Here is a 22,028-nt window from a genome sequence, read left to right as displayed (position 1 = left end):
TTATGTCTTTCGTACTAGACGAACTACCCTGAATCAAAATGTCGACGTAGCTGAAGTGAGTCATTCACTGTAATTTAGTGCGCCTTCCTGTTTCCTGAGATCTCTTGGGGAAAACTGCTGCAAGGAGCTGTTTGAGGGAATGTGTTCAACTCACACCTCCAGCAGACTGAATCCCGTCCAACATTAAACCTCATTCAACAGGAATGCACCAAATTTTTCTCCCAAACATTTAAAATATTACTTCTAGTTTTTGGCTGAAAGAGAAAAGTAGACAGAATTTTTGCCTGAAAATAAAGATTAGAAAGTCCTACAGCAAAGTGTCAAAATCCTAGACTTCACAAACGATTTTCATGTTAACGTGAAAATGAGAAACAGTGACTAAAATGATCTTTGCTTTGCTCCTCTCTGCTGGTCGGCACTGACGAGTTCAGATAAACACTGAAAATATCGGACACACAAAACTATTTCACAGACTCCATCAAGAACGTCAGACATGGAATTTATAATCTCCATTCATCCTAAGTATTAAGAGGAAGTACAACACCCAAAAACTTCTCCACTACAGGTTTGACAGCACCTAAAACAGGGCCTGCTGGATACGCAGAATACAGCACAATAACAGAGGCAGAAAGGAAAGTCTGCAGTCTCGGTTAATACAAAAATGACATAAAAATAACCCATAAATTCAGGAATCACAGCCAAAGTGCAAAGTACAGTAAAAAACAAATAGAATTCATTGCCTGTCAGAATTTTTTCGTTTCAGTTTTCAGCTCAATGTGCCCCAAATTTTGGTTTCAGCCACATCATTTCAGGGCATCAATCGGTACAACAACTACAGCAATAACTACAACAAAAATCACAGTAATAACCACAGCAACAACCAGAACTACAACAACCACCACAGCAACATCCAGAACAACAACAACCACCACAGCAACATCCAGAACTACAACAAAAATTACAGTAACCACAGCAACAACCAGAACTACAACAACCACCACAGCAACAACCAGAACAACAACAACCACCACAGCAACATCCAGAACTACAACAAAAATTACAGTAACCACAGCAACAACCAGAACTACAACAACCACCACAGCAACATCCAGAACTACAACAAAAATTACAGTAACCACAGCAACAACCAGAACAACAACAACAACCACCACAGCAACAACCAGAACTACAGCAAAAATCACAACAATAACCATAGCACCAGCCACAGCTACAGCAATAACAACCACAGTAACAACCACAACGGTAACACCCACAACAATAACTACAGCAACAACTACAACAATAACTACAGCAACAACTACAACAATAACTACAGCAACAACCACAACAATAACTACAGCAACAACTACAACAATAACCACAGCAACAACTACAACAACCACAACAATAACAACCACAACAATAACCACAGCAACAACTACAACAACCACAACAATAACAACCACAACAATAACCACAGCAACAACTACAACCAATTTTCAGAAGGTTCCCTGAAACAGACGCAGAGTGAACACAATTATTAGCGCGAGAGTTGAAGCCTCATCTTTGTCAAACAGAAGAACCTGATAAAAGCTCAGTTCAGTGAAGGTTGTGGTTGCAGTTTACTATCATCTTTAATTTGGCCACTAAACTGTGATTAATCCAGTAATAAACAACAGAAATGTGAGTCTCACCTTAATGTGGACTGAAACTACAAAACGATTCCATTTGTTTTTAATGCACTTTTTTGTTCTTTCATACTAGATTGACTTGTTTGAATCAAGTGAGTCATCGCTGTAATTTAGTCTGCCTTCCTGTTTCCCGAGGCCTCCTGGGGAAAACTGCTGCAAGGAGCTGTTCAAGGGAACATGCACAGCTCACACCTCCAGCAGTGACCTGAACCCTGTCAAACATTAAAGCCCATATAATCCTGAAGATTCAAGACAGCAGTTACTCCTGAAGTCCACTGACTGCAGCGTGACAGTAACGTCCAAACAACTGTACGGCTGCACAGATTACACTGTTAGACTGTTCTGTACTCACTGTACTTTGTTGTATTCATATGACTGTTCTTCGTTTTCTTCTTATTATTAATCTATGGTCAAAAATTTGCAACACTAGGTACAGGTGTGTAGAGGCTATACCTGAATACATGGCATGTGCTTTTTAAACAGATTTAACTTCATACACCTTAACAACCACCTGGGATACCATAGCAACGGCCTAACAACACCTTAGCAACTACCTGAGATGGCAAAGCAACGGCCTAACAAAAATTTAGCAACTAACTAGTATACCACAGCAACATTCCAGCAAAATCCAAGCAATCACAACAATGGTCTAACAACACCTTAGCAACTACCTGGGAAACCACAGAAATGGCCGTGTAACACCTTAGCTACCACCTGGGATGCCATGGCAACAGCTTAACAATTTAGCAACTAACTAGTTTACCATAGCAACATTTCAGCTAAACCTTAGCAACCACACAGGAAACCACAACAACGGCCTAGCATCAGCTTAGCAACTAACTAGTATACCATAGCAACATTCCAGCAGAACCTTAGCATCCACATGGGAAACCACAACAACGGCCTAGCAACACCTTAGCAACTACCTGGGACACCACAGCAATAGACGAGTAACACCTTAGCAACCACCTGGGATGCCATAGCAACAGCCTAACATTACTTAGCAACTAACTAGTATACCATAGCAACATTCCAGCTAAACCTTAACAACCACATGGGAAACCACAGGCCTAGCAACACCTTAGCATCTACCTAGGAAACCACAAAAACGGAAGAGTAAAATCTTAGCAACCATCTGGGATGCCATAGCAACTGTCTAACAACACCTTAACAACCACCTGGGATGCCACAGGAGCAGCCTAACAACAACTTAGCAACCACATGGGAAACCTCAACAACGGCCTAGCAACACCTTACCAAGTACCTTGGAAACCACAGCAATGAAAAATCGAAGACGTTAGCAACCACCTGGGATGCCATGGCAACAGCCTAACAACACCTAAACAACCACCTGGGATACCACAGCAACCCATTAACCCAATGAAGTGTTCTTAAACTGCTTAACTTTTGAAGCATTATAAGGCGGCTTTGTCAAGTCTGTTTAAAGTCTGTTTATGAACCTCCTCTGTCTAGTTTTACCTGTTTTCTGTTGAAAGTTCGGTGCATCTGTTCTCTTACTACCCTGGGTTGGTAGTGTGTTGTATATTGGCTGTAATTCCAATTTAAAAAATAAAAACTTGTCCAATGAAAAGTAACACTGACTCTGGATCGATCTTCAAAAACCTTTTCCTTCTTCTGTTCTCTGTACTGGAAACAAAAACTGGACCAATGAATAATTCATGTTTTATATTTCTGCTTTTCATAAAGTGGATCAATAGTGCGTTTTATCGCTGTGAACGCTCCGTGTTCTCTCTATCGTAGAGGAGGGAGAAGATGAGTAATGCTGAGTTCACTCGCTGCTACAGTCGCCCGCCAAAATCAAATATACATCACTGCGCCGCTGCAAGCGTGGCTAACACAGCCCAGTATGAAAGCCAGAAATCTGATGACTTCAGACGTCATGCTGGGCCACCATCAGGAAAGAGTCTCTCTTACAGACAGCACGCTCAGCAACTCTTCCACTTAAGAGATTAATGCTAATTTATAGGGGTGTGAATCTCTAGGCACCTCATGATTCGATTCCGATTCAGAGGCTGCGATACGATTATAAAACGATTATCGATGCTTCTTTTTTTTCTATACAGGATTTCTGTTTTCTCTCTGTGTGAGGACTTGGTACTTTCAAAGCAAAGTATTTGTAATGATCCATAATGAATTTACTTAAAATATCTTTTATTAATAAAACAAATGGAAGTGATGTGGTAAGGGAACTAGACTCTCATTCACTGCTCTTGTTTGGAGCACATGAGACGCTGCTGCTACTCATCTGTGATAAAATGCGCAGTTGTGGTGAAATAAGATCCAGTGGTAATAGGTGTCCACGCAGCACATGTTACAGCTGTCCTGCCCGTTTTCTTTTATATTTTTTTGCTTTTGTAACTTTGGTTTTGGTCTCATTGTAGAGAGTGGCGGGTCACTTTGTCAGTAAAATATCTTCGATACTGGACGCTGTATCTCGGCTCCAAGGTGTACAACACAGTGCGAAAGCCCTGGTTCTGAGAATTGGCGTGCAGACTGCAGGTCACATAGCAACGCAGAGTCTCATCTGGCTAGTAGCAAACAAAAAGGCAAAGAGAGAGATTTAAGACGAACATTTGGAGACGAATGGACTTATTTGCATTTATAAGCAGCGCAGTTTCCTGGTACGTTAAATCTGCAAAGAGAGACTGTCAATAAAAATAAAACAATAAAAAGTTGTGAAGATGAAGTCGCTTCTCTTCCGAATTTTCTCGTTCCACCTTAAATGGTGCCGCATTTACATTCTGGTGCCTCAGGTAGAATTTAAGGTGGAACGGGAAAATTCAAAAAAGAAGCTGGCGAATAAGAAGCGACTTCAGCCTCGTAAAACAGCCGAACGATGAGAGACATTTTACAAGAAACCGTTCTACTTTTGAGGAAAAGTTTTCTGGCGGAGATGGGAGGAAAGCGGCTACACCTGAAGCTTAAAGCAGAGAGAAGTAAAAATGCGTTTTCATTTATATTGTTTAGTCTATACTAGGACATTATCACACAGTGAGACATACTGGACATTAAATGTTGCGGCTCCCAAGCTGGTTTGACTTTGTTGAAAGGTCAAAATGGCTCTTCTTATCATTTGGTTTGTGACTCCTGACCTATCCTGGCTTTAATGCAGAGGGAGCCGGTCGGATTTCTCACTCATCCAGTGGTGTTTTTGTTATGTGCCGCCACAGACTGTCCGGGCGCTGCACTTCCGCACTTCCAAGTTCCGCCTTTTGTGTTCCGTCAACATTACGTTATAAATTAAAAAAAAAAAAAAGATTTTTGACATTTCTCAACCGATTTTTCCCCCCACCCCTACTAATTTATGTTAATCAAAAGCATGTCAGGTTCAGAGAAAAACAACATCAGTTTTAAACTGAGTGCAGTTTTTGTATCTATTAAAAATGCACATATCATAGAAAATTAAAGGAGAATTTCATAATTTTTCAAAATTTCTGCATAATTAAATGGTTAACATGTAAACAGAGTCATTCAGAGTGGTTTGGTGTGAAATGCTTCATTCTACAGAAACCGAGTCAGAATTGTTCACAGTGGTGGTGATAGGAACCAGATGTCCACCTCTAAAAGCTCCGTCACAGAAGGAAATGGTTATGGACACACTGCCTGTTGTCTGAGACATTGTTTTACAGTAGTTTCAAGGAGGTTTTGGCTTAAAACACATTTTTAAAAATTAATTCATGGTGGAGGGATACATGCAGGGAGCTGTGAGACAAAGTAGTCCCCAAAGAAAATACATATTTTCAGATTTCTGACTATTGTCCATCATCTAAATTCCATATAAACTCAGAAGACTCGTGTAGGTTCACTGGTGGTTCTGGATAGTAAATAAAATGTCTGTATGTGTGTTGTAGTCATGGCGACCCCTGGTTCTTATCGCCACCACTGTAATGACATCTGAACCATTTCACACCAAACCACTCTCTCTGTTTACACCTTAAACACTAAACTGCAGGAATTTTGAAAAATTGGTGGAGTTCCACTTCACCAGACAAGGAGAACTGGGCCTAAACACAAAGCCTGAGGCCAAAAATATTTCTGAAAAGCTGCTTCAAAAGCAGGTATCTAGCATGTGTCACAGATCTGTACATAAAAATTAATGCTAAAGCCATCAGTGAATGCTGACTCACATCATTTACAGCTGTATGCAAAAGTTTGGGCACCCCAGTCAAATTATATGTCAATGTTGATTAAGTGCAAATAAGTGAACACATCCTCAACAGAGACACACTTCTGCGCATTTTAAAGCACAATTACTGTTTATTTGCTAAATGTAACATATCAGGGGAAACAAATGAAACATAAAATGAGGCCCGTGCAAAAGTTATGGCACGCTCTATATTTCATTTTTCCCCTAATATGTTAAAGCTGCACTATATAAGATTGTTAGCACTGAAAGAAATATCATTACTTAGTCAGGAGAATAAAAACAGGCTCAAATAGGGTTTGTGGTGCTGTGAGTCGCCCTGTAAAGCCTAATATAGTCATTTAAAGTCAGAGGCATCGGGTCAGGAGTTTTTCACACCACGTCATACATCTTTATTCATTAATGTCCTACACAGACTCAGAAAGAAGGTTCACCTTGATGTTTAGGTCTCAAATGATCTCAAAATCAACATCATACTGATGACAATAGTAGATAGTAGATAATAGTAGATAATTCACTCACATCCTCAGAAAACACATCCTTCACCACGTTTTGACTGAGTTCTCTTTGAATCGTCGGTCAACACGCTTGCAAAAGTCAGATTCATCCACAACCAACGTTACAAAATGTTCCACATGCTGAGTGCAATTACACATTCCCACCAAAGAGTAGATCTGGGTGATATGGCAAAAATGTAATATCATGACACTTCAAGAACTTTCCATGATAAACAGTAAGTCATATCTGATAAGTTGGAACGGACAATGCAGAGACACATTTTTAAAAACACTACCAAAAACATGATTTGTATTTAACTACATATGAAATATATAATATTTCACACACTGAGCTGCACTAAATTCAATTAAACTGGACTAACTATACGTGATTTGTAATCAAACATGCAGTTGGGAAGTGTTTCAAATACTGACAATATCTACAATATGTTTAGAAAAGCATAATGTGGGATGTTGTGATGTGATTTTTCATGATAACGATAAACACTGTCATATTGCCCAGAAACGTCTCCAAATCTTTCATAGTGCATGCTTTTACAGGAAAGTCACATACATTTTACATGTTAGGTCTGTAATCGCACCTTTTTTCACATGTAAAAACTAATTTTTTAACATGTGAATTCTGCAAAAACCACATATGTTTATTCACGTGAAATTCACATGACTTTTTTGTAAGGACACCTTTAAATTCAGCAAATAAACACAAACTGTGCACTTAAAATTACAGAAAGATGTCATATTTAAGTTGATTCCCTGTTAAGGATGATGTGTAAACTTATTGTCACTTAGAAAATCAACAAAACGAGTATCTTTAATTTATAATACTTTGGTAGACTTATATACAAAGGAACTGTGGGAATGAGAGCTTTCCTGTACCGGTCCTTCCTTGAATTGCAACACTACATGGACTAATTCAGGTCACTCCTCTAAAAATTTGGCACATCAGTTTATCCATTATAAAACAGTTCACAGAGAAAACCTTGTATCTCCATTTTTGAAGTTTTTCAGTTTTTGACTTAATTTGAAAATGTCTGTTGCCCTTTACATCGTATGTAAATTTCATGAAGAACAGATGAAAAGAAATGGCCCAAAACTACTTGGAAAAAGGTCTGTTTCCATTGACTTACATTAAAAGTGAAGTATGTTTTTTCCTTCTCCTGTAAAGTTACCATTTTGGAGATACGAGGTTTTGTCCCGACAACAGCGACATGCAACACCGTACAGGAGATATGAAATGAAGCGTATGTCTAGTTATACCTGTGATATTTGTAACTCTGCACCTGGTACATTTACGCATATATTCTGGAAATGTTCTAAAGTCGCAGATATACAGGCCTCTACAGTAGATATATTATCTAAAGCACCTGATCTCAGTGATCCACTGTCACCACATTTATGTCTTTTAAACGATGACTCAGCTCTTCAGTTTTCTTTGATTCAGCGAAGGATGGGGATGGCAGGTTTTACAGCTATCAAGAAAACTGTCTTGTAACTCTGAATCGCCCCACAGCTTCCAGCTATGAAATTCTGAATATCTAGTTTTGAAAATATAGTTCAGATGGAAAATCTTACAGCAGATAGAAGATTAACAAGACAAAACAGTCAACAATAAGAAACTGGGAGAATTTATATGACTCTATTCAAGAACTTTGGTTTCCAATTAAATTGTCCAACTAGTTGCCTAGTTATTTATGTATTGTCTGTTTTATTTTTGATTTGTGTGTATTTCTTAAAATCTATGTCTCCACCCTACCTTCCCCTTCTGTTCTTCTTCTATTCTTTATTTATTTATTTTTTATATGTATTCTTTTTATACTGTTTCACCCTTATTATTATTATTATTGCTGTCCTGTGTTGTGTGACTGATACTGCCTGCTAACTTTCTTTCGGGATCAATAAAGTATCTATCAATCTATCTATCGATCTGTCTATCTATCTATCCTATCCCTCACTTTTCCCCACCCTTGCTGTAAAACGTAATGTTAAATGTAATAAAAAGTTGAACCCAAAAAAAAAACATCCGGTTTCCAGAGTTTCCAGACGTAAAGGCTCCTCACTCCAGTGCCTAATAAAGCCTTTATAAGTGACAGCTGCTGTCTGAGAGCATTCTGAACCGCTCGTGTTGTGAAATGCAGCTCCGTCAGATGTACAGACCCTGCGCCTCTGCACTAAAACAGAATAAACAACTGCTTTACTTTTCATATCACATATCAAACCTGCTCCGAAATATCCGCACAGCTTAGGCCTACGTGTAACTAAATCCTACAGGGCTCTGCGGCCATCTGCACTTAAACAACAGTGTGAAGAGTGTCAGGCAAAAAATGTTACCCTTCCTGTTCTTCATGTATTCCAAGCGAATTGCTAACCCTCCCCAGACAACAGAGATACAGACAGCAATGAAGCAACATGTGGGCCGCATGACACTGACTGCAGGGTCTTTTCACCACAGTCTTGAAACCTGCATGCAAACTCATGAACCAGGGTCATTCATAGAAGACACTGAGGAGCTGAGATGGTAGAAGGTAACCAGAATGTTATCAGGAGCCCGTGCTAAAAAACACAGAACCTGTTCGCCCTGTTACTTCCTCTCGTTTCGGTGCCAAGCCTCTCTCACCCCTCCTCCACCCTGACAAGCATACATTAACCTTTTAACCTCCTCTGTCAATATTTGGAGCTTGATTGGGATCCGCTCGGTTTGAAATAGGCCAACGGCACAGCAAACAGAACTGTCCGTAGCTGACCTGATAGCCAGTCAGCAGTTCTACGGGAGCAAAACAAGCTCCCTGTGAGAGCTAGAGAACAGTCAATTTACTTTCCCAGAGGAAAGAAATACTGTAAAACAGATCTCCACTTAACCTCATGCACGTCTCCTAGATGTGGTTCAGTCCTGTTTGAAATCAGAGACTTAAGCCATTTTCTCATGTTTCTGAAATTCGGCTCCTGAGAAATAAAACCCAGCTTTTCTCACTTTGATCAAAATATAGTCACACATATGGATCATCTCTTTAGGCAACGTTTAAACGGCAGGTAAAAGTGTCCCAAATCTGATTTTCTCACCAAATCCGATTTTTTTGTTTGGCTGTTCACATCATTTTTTAAATGTGATCTGTATGCATCAGTCTGAACAGATCAGCTCCTAAACTGACCCACATGCACAAAGGAACAGAGCTTCACGCTGCTGGTAAACAATCACGACTGCCAACCAACGCCAGTCGCTCCCGGAGGATCAGCTTCATCTTCACCAGCATCACAGGAGCCTTAATGAAGCTTCCCTGACTGACAGCTGGGCTCATCACCCAGAATGTGTTCGAGCTCACGGTAAAAAAGGGCGCGGCCACTTCTTTGGTTCGCATCCAAAGAAGCTGCAGCCTCGCTCTTCTACGGCCGCGTTCAGCCGTTTAGTTCGAAATCTCTTCGAACACAGAGTGGCTGCGATGAGTCTCTTCTAATGTTTTGGTACAGAAACATCAGCCTAAATGTTTTTGAGTCTCAGCAGCGCAAAATTATGATGAACGTCGAGTTGGATTGATGTAAAAGTCGCATGAATTCCGATCCGGCTGCTCAGACTGAGTCACGTTGCTGCTTTTCGGATACGCATCGGATTTCAGTACCACATATGAACACGTCTCAAATCGGAATTGAAAATGTCAGATTCAGTGTGTTTTTCCTGTTCACACTGTCCTGGATGTGACAACAATATGCTCAGTAAAGCATGTTGTAACATATTGTGAGGTAATTTATCATGATAATATTTTTGTCAGATCAACCAGTTCTTGTCACTACACTGCAATGTTTTAATGCAGAAAGCCTGTAAATCACTTTATAAGCCTGATTAGCCGCATAATGCTAATTTCCACTAGCGTCTCTATTGGAATTTGCGGTGTTGTTAGCGCCAAGCTAGCTGAGTTATAATCTCATTTTATGCCAATTCTAACTTAAACACGCGTATGTGGCTCTTGTAACAGACATATACGTAAAATACTCTTTATTTTATATGTGCTTTATAGCGTGAATCTTCTGAATTTGAAGCTTGTTTCTCAGTATTATTGAAGCCTCCCTGATAGTAAGAGGACACTGGTCCACTGCTGGCCCGCTAATGTCGGTCCACTGGCGGTTAAGCGGAGTATTACCCAAAGTCCACTTATCATCACTCATTTTCCACTTACAGCCCAATTTACTGATTTTATCTTTAGTTACACTTTGATTAGTAAATAATTTTAATCTAGCAGAGTTTTAGCAACAACACTTTCTATAGCATCATTTCTATAGACCTAGTCATTACTTTTATTTTTCTCTCGATTGTTTATAAAAAAACATTGTATACATTTATTTTCTAAAATAAAAGTCTCTAAAAACTAGTTACAGCTTGTATGCAGGACAGTAATCTGGGTGGTCCGTAAGTGGACCAGCAGTGGCAAAGAGTCAATGGGTTGCCGACCTCATCAAACCAGCAGGCCGATATATGCTCGCTGTCTGGGCTGTTAGCCTGTTAGCTAACAGGTTAGAAGAAACACAGTGATGGCCCCCTGCACTACGTTACAGCACAGCTTCAAAACCTCGTATCTCCATATTTGGCATCTTTCAGTTTTTGACATCATTTAAAAATGCCTGTTGCAGCCTGCATTGTGTGTAAATTTCATGATTAATCGAATAAAAAAAAAGCAATTATTTGGAAAAAAACATCTGGTTCCATTGACTAACATTAAAAGTAAAGTAGGTTTTTTCCTTCTGCTGTAAAGTTACCATTTTGGAGATACGAGGTTTTGTTCCAACAACAGCGATGTGCAGTAAACGGTTAAAAGCAGGAACTGTTCGAGCCCTGATACAGCGCCCTGTAAGAGAAAACAAATACTTAGCCAGATGACTTTCGTTTTCATGTTTCCACATGTAGATAATAAAACACAGAGCTGCCCGAGTTCATTCATCTGAGCACAGACTCTTAAAGGACAAAACAACAGTCGTTAGCAGCAGCAAATCAAAACAAAACCCACGCAGCCCACTTGGGCAGCTTTTTAACCCGGGCTACTCGTCGGTGTCCCACTGCGTTCAGACGCTCAGGCGGGTGATGAATTCCAGGCTGTGGCGCTGAAGCTGTCTTGAGGCTAAAATGTGCACTGAGGATGAAATAACTAGCGCTGTTGCTACTTGCTCCAACCACAGACAGCAGCTGTATTCCAGTGACACGCTGCCCGGGGCAGGGGTGGGTATGTGGGTTCCCACTTGATGCATGGTCTTGGTGATCTATATATCTTTACAATTAGCTATACTCTTGAGTGCAAAAGTTTGGGCGCCCCTGGTCAAACATGTTCTGTTGATTTTCTAAGTGAAAACATGTTCCTCTACATCCTCTACTGAGAACACACTTCTGCACATTTTAACACACAATTACTGTTTATTTCATGATTTTAAAATACAGGATGATTCAAAAAGATTCATCTGATTTCAAAGCGCCAGATTTTTACAACCGTGAGGTGCCTAGGAACCAATCACACAACAATTGAAAGAGGGGGTCATAGAGTTTCTGACTGTCAGTGGAAGATGGCTCCCTTCAGTCTGAGAGGAGATGAGACCCCTGAGCAGAAAGCGTTCTGCGTTCTCCACTTCAATAAGAGTGAATCCGTCATAACTGTGCAGTGTGATTTCCGTGGGCAGTGAACCTCCAACAGCTCAGAGCGTTCGTCGCTGGTTCCACAACACTGGACGATCTCCGAAATCGCACTGAAAGAGCCGTGAGTGCAGCGACACCTGACATGCTCAATCGAGTGTGGGATGAATTTGACTATGGCGTTGATGTTGTCCGTACAGCTGGAGGAGGTTCATACTGAGACCTTGTACAATTACATAATAAACTTTATGCTCATTTAAACCATTCACAGTTTACTGCATTGATCTGTAATGATTTACAAGTGAAATAAATCATTTTGAAATGCTGCCAGTAGAAGATGTAACGCATTATCACTATCAACAAAACAAGTAACTTAACTGGGGGTGTTCAAACTTTTGCAAACAACTGTACATTTGAAAAATGTAGAAACTGGGACTAAATTAGTGCAGCAACCCAGCATCACCTAAACACTCTGCTCTCTAAATAAATACATAAATAAGTATGGGATTATATGGCAATTATCAGGTATGATCATGATGAAATGACAAGCACAACACACAATACTGTTCCACTTGCACGCCTCCCCATTTGTACTATGATGTTCATATGTTGGTTAAAAACAGGCATTTTATTTTAATACTGCTTACAGAAATTATTTAAAGGGCTTATTTCATAGAAAAACACTTTTTTTAATAAAATAGGTTGATGTAGTATGTAAATACTGATAGTGTTTCAAAACATCATTAATTTCCCAGACCAAACAGCCCATATATTGAAAATAAACTGCATGTTTTAACCTTTTTAACTCCTTGGGACCACCGGTGGTTCCAAAACGCACTTCGTCATATTCTTCATAACTTTCATATTTCATAAGCTACATTCTAAAGGTGGGGGATCGTATGAGAGCTGTAACTGTCTTCTTTCCAGTCAAATAGATGGGTGATGTAATTTTAAACCCTTATAATAAAAGAAGCTGAACTCACAATTTTTTTTCTACTGAAAGTCGACCCATTTTTCCACAAATCTGGGCTATAAACTATAAACAGATGGCGTCTCTTCAGTGATCTGCACTGTAAACATTATTTTTATAAAATAATACAAAGAGCGTCTATGATTTTTGGCTTTCAGCAGTAAATGGTAAGCATATAGCAATATGTGTGATCATAAAACACGTTCTGCTAATCTGAGGGGAACTTTTACAAAAAATAAATAAATAAATAAAACAAAAATAAAAAATTACATTTATTTCATGCAGTTACTGAATAACTCGCCTTACGATTTGGTCATGAAAATTCAGATGGACAAACCAAAATAGACCCTGGTCAATAAGAGGTTAAATTCACTGTTTCTGTAATGTCACAAAGACCATCCTCAGTCTGCATATTTAGCCTACAGCAGTTTGACTCCGCCCACTCACACTGAAGTTATGAGGAGTGTTTCAGGCCAGACTGCTTTTTTAATAAGGCACAATACAGGGCAGCCAATCAAAACAGAGCTCGTTTACATACATGCTTTAACAAAAACAACCCTTACTATCATGCATAAAGGTATACGAACTTTCTAAGTGGACTTAGGGGAAAATGAATAAAGAAAGTGGGAGAAATGAGCCCTTTAAACGTCACAGTGAGAACTGCTGCTGTGACATTTACACGTTCGCTGATGTCAACAAGCTCTGAATGAGGCTACCGAACCCTGAAGATCAGTGCAGCTATTGATTAAAGGTGACGAAATGGGGAAAATCCCTTCCTCTTGTCGAAGGCTGGGGTGAGTGAACGTCTGATCGGATCCTCCACTGCCATTCTGATCAGAAGCCTCAAACCTTCCACTGATCTGGAAGACTCCTCCTATTTGTTACCGGTTCACTGAGCCAGGCTCGGGATTCGATTATTTACATGCCAGGGAACACTGCAAGCAGCGCCCGCGGTCAATTTAACTGCACTGCACGCCAGATTTAGCATCTCCACTGCAACCCACAGACAAAGCTTTATGGACAAAGTTATTCGCAAAAAAAGCCCTACGGTGTATTTTGTCACTTCAAATGAGTATTCTCAGATATCTGAAGCTCAGTGTCCTAACTTAAAGGGGAATTCCACCAATCTTTTTAAATTTCTGCTTAATTCAGTGGTTGAGATGTAAAGAAAGTAATTCGGAGTGATTTAATGTGAAATGCTGCATTGTAGAGAAACTTACCAGCTCAGATTTCTTTACAGTGGTGGTGATAGGAACCAGGGGTCATCACAAATACTACCACTGTGAACAATTCTGACTTGGTGAGTTTCTGTAGAATGGAGAATTTCACACCAAACCACTCTGAACCACTTAATTATGCTGAAATGCTGAGTTCCCTGCACACCGAGCAACAATTTAAGATGAGAAATGGAGAAAACTCATTCAAAGTGACACAAATATTTCGAGATTTTGAAAGAAAAATTCAAAATATCCCTGTCGTCGGAACAAAACCTCATATCCCAATTTTTTTTCAATTTTCAGTTTTTGCCATAATCTGAAAATGCCTGGTGCCCTTTACATTGGGAATAAATTTTATGATGAATGGACCAAAAGAAACGGCCCAAAATGATTTGGAAAAAACTCTGGTTCCATTGACTTACATTAAAAATAAAGTTTGTTATTCCTTCTCCTGTAAAGTTACCATTTTGGAGGTTTTGTTCTGACAAGAGTGACATACATTATATGAGCGTGATAGATGAATATAAATTAAATCATAGGTTAAACAGAATTTGCCAGGGATGTACAATGATATCAGAAACGTATCAGTATTGGCAGATATTTACATATGTATTTCACTCCTGAAGAGCAGAGTGTTCAGGCGACACTGGGTTACTGCACTAATTCAGTCCTAATGCAGTTATATACAGTTGTGTGCAATAGCTTTAACACATTCTGTTGATTGTCTAAGTGAAAACAAGAGAACACACTTAAATATAACACTTTAACTGCTAAATTTAATGCACACTTTCTATTTATTACCCAGGTTTAACATATTGGAAAACATAAGTCATAAAATATAATATATCCAGACCTTATTTTATGTTTTATTTTTCCCCTAATATGTTAAATTCAGTTAATAAACAGTAATTGTGTATTAAAATGTGCAGAAGTGTGTTCTCTGTAGAGGATATATTGACTTATTTTCACAAGTTACTTAACACAGAATTTGACCAGGGGCGCCCTAACTTTTGCATATGACTGCATGTACATGAAAAGTACATGAAATTCTCAGATCAGCGCTTCAATCTGAAACACAGGCCTAAACTAACCTGACAAAAGCTGTCTACTCTCAGCCTCTGATGCGACGGTTCATTATATTGACCCAAATCCTATCACTGCCCCACAGTCAGACAGAGATAATGCCTCCTAGGTGTTTCACATCAGTACAAACTAAAAATAAAAGATTAACCAAAACACTTCAGTTTCACCCCAGAAAAAACACCCAAACACATCAGATCCTCAGAGCTCTGCAGAGTCAGTATCGTCTTCAGGGTTTACAGTCCACCCTGATTGAAACAGTTAGCATTAAAACAGCCTGTGTGTCTGTAGACTTGTTAGGCCAAAGCAGCCTCACCTAGAAAAAGTATCTCCCATGAGGAATCAAACTGTGTCAGGGTTAATATCCTTCACTCTGAGTGATACAGATTGAACACAAAGCGATGACGTTCCCTTTAAAGGGCCCATATCCCACACTTTCCTTGTATTTCTTTTTCTCTGAAATCCACTTATAATGTCTGTGTACTGTTATGTACCAAATACAGACACAATTCATTTTCACATGAGCAGTTTTGAACCTCTCGGTCTCCCTTAGAATTAGAGGCTGTTTCTGTTGCCGTGCCTTTAAGACTGATATATGTAAATGAGCTCCGCCCTGTATTGTGTCTCATTCTAGAAACAGATCAAGCTGAAACACTCCTTATAACTTCAGTGTGAACTGGTGGGGCTAAACTGCTGTAGGCGGATATATATATATAAATGTTTTGGTTTTTGTGACATCACAAAAACGACGAATGGGCTTGCAGCTTAAGCTATGTTCACATTACCAGGTTGAAGTGGCACAAATCTGATTTCTTGCGCTAATGTGACTCAGATCTGATGTTTTCAGAGCTGTGTGGACACAAATCTGATCTTTTCAAATCCGACCTGAGCCATTCATATGTGGTCCTAGATCGGATACATATCCAATTCGTGGCCGTGCGACCTTAATGTGACGCTCAGATCGGAATTCATGTGCTCTTTCCCACTGTGCGTGTGCCATCATTCAGCGTTACCATGACAACAGCGCCGAACAGAAGTTAAAGCCTGTAAACGGTGGAAAAGCAGCTCATCTCACCTTTTTCTCCTTCGTCTCGCTCTAATAATGAAGCTGAGAGCTGATCAGAGTTAATTATCTTCTCAGCGAAGCTCGTTCTGCTCGTTAGTTTGTGCTGATGATGCATGTGATTCATTCACGTGACGTTACTGGGTAGGATGTGCTCATGTGAATCATTTCAGGACGCTGGTTCATCACATTAATGACAGATTTGAGTCACTTACCTAAACGAGTGAGAACCATCGTGTCAGAGAAATCGGATCTGAGCAAAAAATCGAATTTGAGCAACGAGGCTTGTACTGTGAACGTAGCTTTGGTTTCCATATATGGGCTTTATGGAGTGAACAGTGTGTAGGCCTGTCACAATGATCACATTATCACCTGATTGCAATTATTTGAGACGATCGCAACGATCATTTTCCACATTAGATTTGAGAATAATATTAAGCCGCTACAAGTGAAATGTGAATTAGGTGCATCAATAGAATGAAAACAATGTTTTAACTTCTAACTTGGTGCTCTAACATGTTTAGAGGGCAGCAGTGAGTAAGCAGTGAGTTTGTTAACTATGTAGCTATCTAATGTTTTTAGCATGCACGCTAGCAGAGTGAAAGGTGTTTTTGCTTATATTTTCACTCTCAAGAAAAAAACATAAGCTTTTCTTGTGTATCAGACACTTGTGGGAGAGTTTGTGCGCACCCAACAGTGCAGTGCCCCATTCGACAGTATTATTAGTGTTACCTATCCAGAAAACAGAGCTGGGAAGAAGATGGCTAATAGGCCAATTTGGACACTTTTGGCTTGTACTTTAATAGAGGCATATAATAAACAAGCAAAAACGGCTAAAATTTCAGTTTAAATAAAAACAGTTTTCAATGACACAGACCCTTTAAACTCAAATTCAATTGTTTGCAACTGAAGCCTAACGAGCAACACTTAAGTTGAAGGGGTGCCACCACCTTTGGATTAAATCAGTTATGTAATAACAGCTAAGATGTCTATTAAGCATATTTTAATTTAATCTATATTTGAGATATACAATAAGTTGCCAAGAGATTATTGGGGGGGCTACCCAGTTGTTGGACCAATCCACTTTGAATTTTATTCATTCATTCTTGCAGCAGAACGTTTGGAGGGCATCACCCTAGTCATTATTTTGTATGCAAGAATAAAAAAATAATAAAAAATCCACATTTGATGATTTTCTAAAAATATCTATACCGGGGTGCCTAAACTTTTGCCAAAATGTGATGTTTGTGGTGGGCCAAGGGCCAAAAAGACAAAACAATATATAGATAAGAATTTAGACAGTTTATAAACTGTACTTTATAAGATTAGGCCACATCTGTTACATTTGTTACTAAAACACTCCAAACAATACACTTTTAAAATGAAAATAAGAATTTAATAAATTATATGTATTATAAAAAGTGTTTGTTCTCTCACTGGGCGAGGGGGCGGGGCTAGGGTAACTTTCTGGTGGGCCATCAAACTTCACCGAGGCCTGCAGGCCTCAATTTGGACAGCCATGCAAATGATCCAAATAAGACAAGTAAATAATGAACACACACGGTCTAAGCTGCTTATCCTTCTGGGTTGCAGGGGGTGCTGAAGCTTATCCCAGCACTTATTGAGCAGAAGGCAGGAAACACCCTGGACAGGTCACTTTTTCAGAAGCAAAGTCATCCGTGTTCATTGTATATTTATCTGCCAATATCATGATACACATAAAAACATACATTTTCACAGCCCTAGTGGTCTCGGAGACCCTACACGACTCCTTATACCGCTTATAATAAGAAAAAGCCCTGCATAGTATTTTACAAAGCAGGATTTAGGAGTTTGCCAGATGACTTAAACCCAAAGTTGAGGATTATTCCAATAGGAATGGCCCTCAGCACGTTTCCTACTGGCCAGGCCTGACTTTAGGGTTAAAGGGCTCTTATCATAGAAAAATTTAATTTCCTCGCTTTTAACGAAGTATGCAAATACTACTAAAGTTTCAAAGCGTAGCGCTCACTCCCCAGCCCACACATGAGAAAAAAAGCTGCAAAGACACCCTATTTTGTGATGTCACAAAAACAACTTGTTTACATACATCCACCTAGTCTAGAGCAGGCTGGCTCCGCCCATTCATGCCAAAACTGTGTCTGCTTTTTGCATTTCAAGAAAGGTGCAACATGTTTACGCACATACATTAAATACACACACACATATACATATATATATATACACACACACACACATTATATTTCACTGTTGTCAGAAAAAAACTTGTATCTCCAAAATGTTAACTTTACAGGAGAAGGAAAAAACCTACGTTACTTTTAGTGTAAGTCAATGGAACCAGACTTCTTTCCAAATCATTTTGGACCATTTCTTTTGGTCCATTCATCATGAAATGTACAAAGAATGTAAAGGACAACAGGCATTTTCAAACTATGTCAAAAACTGAAAAATAACATATTTATATATATGCATGTATTTATACAAACATATGTATATCAGCCTTAAAAGCACGGTAATAAAACCAGCCTGCTTATCTCTAAGAGATGAAAAGAGGTCAATTGGTCAAGTAAATACGAATTATGACCGTTTATGAATTATGACCCACACAAATGTTATATCTGGACCTCAGGGGAAAAAAATAAAACATGAGACAAAAATGCAGGGTATGGGCCCTTCAGGTTTTCTGGCTGAACTGAGAATCCCCCCCTGGCCTGGAGAATAATAACTCCAGGTGTCATATAAAAGCAGCAGTGTGCGAGACTCTCCTTATCTGCTCTTGCGTAACACATTCACAGACTGTACCTGCCCGAAAGCCCTGCAGGTGAGCTGTGGCACTTTCTGGTGCTACACAACAGCCCCTGAATGGGCCATTCACCACCAGCGGTAGTTGTTCTGCAGTGAACAAAGCGTCCATTGGCAGCTGAACGGGCTGGCATTCTCTGACCACCCTCCCCCCACCTAGAACTGGGCAATATGTTTTTGTTTTTTGTTTATCATTATCGTGATAAATTATGTCACAATACACTTTTCTTAGCATATTGTGGATATCATCAGTATTTAAAGAGCACTGACCAACCACGCTTCACTATAAAGTGAACGTAACTGGGCCTGTTTAACTGGACCGAGTGCAGTTTGAGAAACACTGAATAAAAATCACTGCGGATGCAGGTTTATCATTAATATATTAGTTATCTATTCTATGTGTTTATTATTAATATATTAGTTCTATATACTACACGTTCTATTTCGTCTGTTCCAACTTTTTAAACCTCAGAAAAACTAAATATTGTGATGCATATCATGTATCAAGAAAATACGGAAGCCTGTTTCCACCACTGGAAAATTATATAGGCAAAGTTTTGTACAATTATGACTTGGTATCTCATAATAATGACTTAGCGTCCCATAATAACGAGAAAAGTTTCTCATAATTCTGGGAAAGTCATAATTATGAGATATGAAGTCATAATTATGAGATTGAATCTCATTATTACAAGATACTAAGTCATAATTATGACATTGTAAGTTATTATTATGAGATTCTAAGTCATTCTTATGACATAGTAAGTCATTATTATGAGATTTTAGGTCATTCTTATGACACAGTAAGTCATTATTATGAGACACTAATTGGCATTACGTCATAATTATGAGACTGAATCTCATTACTATGAGATACTAAGTCACACCTATGAGATAAGTCATACTTATGACACAGCAAGTCATTATTATGAGATACTAATAGTAAGTCATTGTTATGAGATTCTAAGTCATTCTTATGACATAGTAAGTCATTATTATGAGACACTAATGGGCATTAAGTCATAATTATGAGACTGAATCTCATTATTATAAGATACTAAGTCACACCTATGAGATACTAAGTCATACTTATGAGATATTAATAGTAAGTCATTATTATGAGATTCTAAGTCATTCTTATGGCATAGTAAGTCATTATTATGAGATTCTAAGTCATACTTATGACCTAGTAAGTCACTATCATGAGACATTTACTCATGATTATGAGATAATATCTCATGATAACGACTTACTGGCATACTTAGTATCTCATTACAATGACTTTATCATAGTTATGACTTAGTATCCCATAATAACGACGTCAAACTTTCAAATCAGAAGTCAAACTTTATCGTCATTATGACTTACTAAATATCCAGTGACGCAAACGGGCTTCCATATGAAAAAGTACTGAAGTATCGCGGTATACTATTCTTGCCACATTGACCACCCCTACCCCTCACCTCACCTCCCCCTCCCCCCTTACCTTGGGCAGGTCTCGAAGCTGGTTGGCGTCGAGCAGCAGCTCCTCCAGGCTGCGGCTGTAGCGGTAGATCTCGTCGGGCACGTAAAGCAGCGAGCAGTGGCGCTTATCGATCGTTTCGACGTGACGGTTGCACCGCCACAGCGGAATGCAGTGAAACATCCCACCGGCGGAAAAAGCGCCGCACGGGGAGAGCAGGAGACACAAACACACACACACACACCAAACTCGGAGAGGAGAGGAGATGAGAGGAGGTCCACTGCCCGCTCTGCGCGGACTAAGTAACACACTAACCAGTAAACACGCAGCGACGGTTACAGTGTAGCTCTGTTATCCGCGGTTGTTCTCCGCTCTTCTCTCCGGGCCGCTCGCTCTCCCAGCGCGGACAGACATGGGCTTCAGTCCCACTCCTTCCTCTTCTCCTCCTCCGTTACACTTTTTCAAATCTCTCCCCCCTTCCTCCTCTTCTCCTGCTCATTCCCGCCACGTCTTCACTGGAATGTCGAGAAATGTGCCATCACTTCTTCCCCCCGGGACGCTTACATGTCTATTCGGGTGGGATTCTCCTTCGTCTTTTTAGTTTCTAGCTTTGTTTTGTTTTTTTGCACGACTTTATTTCCTCTTAGTCCAGTTTTCTGACCCGGAACACTCACTCACTCCCTCATTCCAAAGCCGACGTCACCGCTCCTCCCTCGCCAGTCTCTCCGCCCCTTTCCCAGGAATAGGGTTAAAAGGGCAACTCCACCGGTTTTTTCAAAATTCCTGCACAGTTAAAATGAAGTGATTTTTTTAAAGTTATTTTTTATTATTAGGGCTGGACAATATGACAACATATACCATAATCACGATAACTTATGTCACAATACAATATGCTTTACTGAGTGTATCTTGGATAGTGTCTGCGCTTGCAGGCGAAGTGCAAAATACAGGGGGTCCTGAGGGGTCTGGGACCTCATAATTAACCTCCTGAATGTCTCCAGATTAAAACTCTAGGGAATCCCTGAAAATAAACTTATAATGACGTTATGGCTTCATTGTTTAGCCCATTGCACCCACAATCTTTGGTATTCTTAACAAGCCAGCTAGTGTGTCTGGTGGTAGTAACTGGTGAGCCTTTGGGTGGCACTATGGCAAACTGGCTTACTTAGGCCCAATCCCATTTCTTCTTTTTACCCCTACTCCTTGTCTTCGAGTGTCACCCTAACCCCTTGGACCTGAGTTACAGGGTAGTGGTTGAAATCTTCCCTCTGAAATGGGACCCTCAAATAAAAAGAGCATCACTTCATTAACAGCTACCAGCGCTGCTCTGTAGGCGACCCTGCCAGTCTGCAGTGACAGCAGAGGAGGGTAAAGTTCAGCTCCTCACTGCTGGGCTTTAGTTACATTTAGGGCATCATATGATCTTCAAAGAGGGGGGCAATTATTTATTATCAC

The 22,028-nt window shown here is 39.7% G+C and overlaps 1 protein-coding gene across 1 annotated transcript in view; it reads right to left on the bottom strand.

The window, feature by feature from the left end:
• The window catches only part of lrrc1 (leucine rich repeat containing 1), a 76,618-nt gene extending 55,331 nt beyond the window's left edge, over window positions 1-21,287 (bottom strand). Inside the window, exon 1 of the mRNA XM_036573671.1 lies at window positions 20,598-21,287. Coding sequence (XP_036429564.1) covers window positions 20,598-20,756 — 159 coding nt within the window. The 5' untranslated portion in view covers window positions 20,757-21,287. The remainder of the gene's footprint in view (window positions 1-20,597) is intronic.
• Between the last annotated feature and the right edge of the window lie 741 nt (window positions 21,288-22,028).

This window comes from Colossoma macropomum, unplaced genomic scaffold (genome assembly GCF_904425465.1).
Source record: "Colossoma macropomum unplaced genomic scaffold, Colossoma_macropomum, whole genome shotgun sequence".
NCBI lineage: Eukaryota > Metazoa > Chordata > Actinopteri > Characiformes > Serrasalmidae > Colossoma > Colossoma macropomum.
This window is presented reverse-complemented; position numbering and strand designations above follow the sequence as displayed.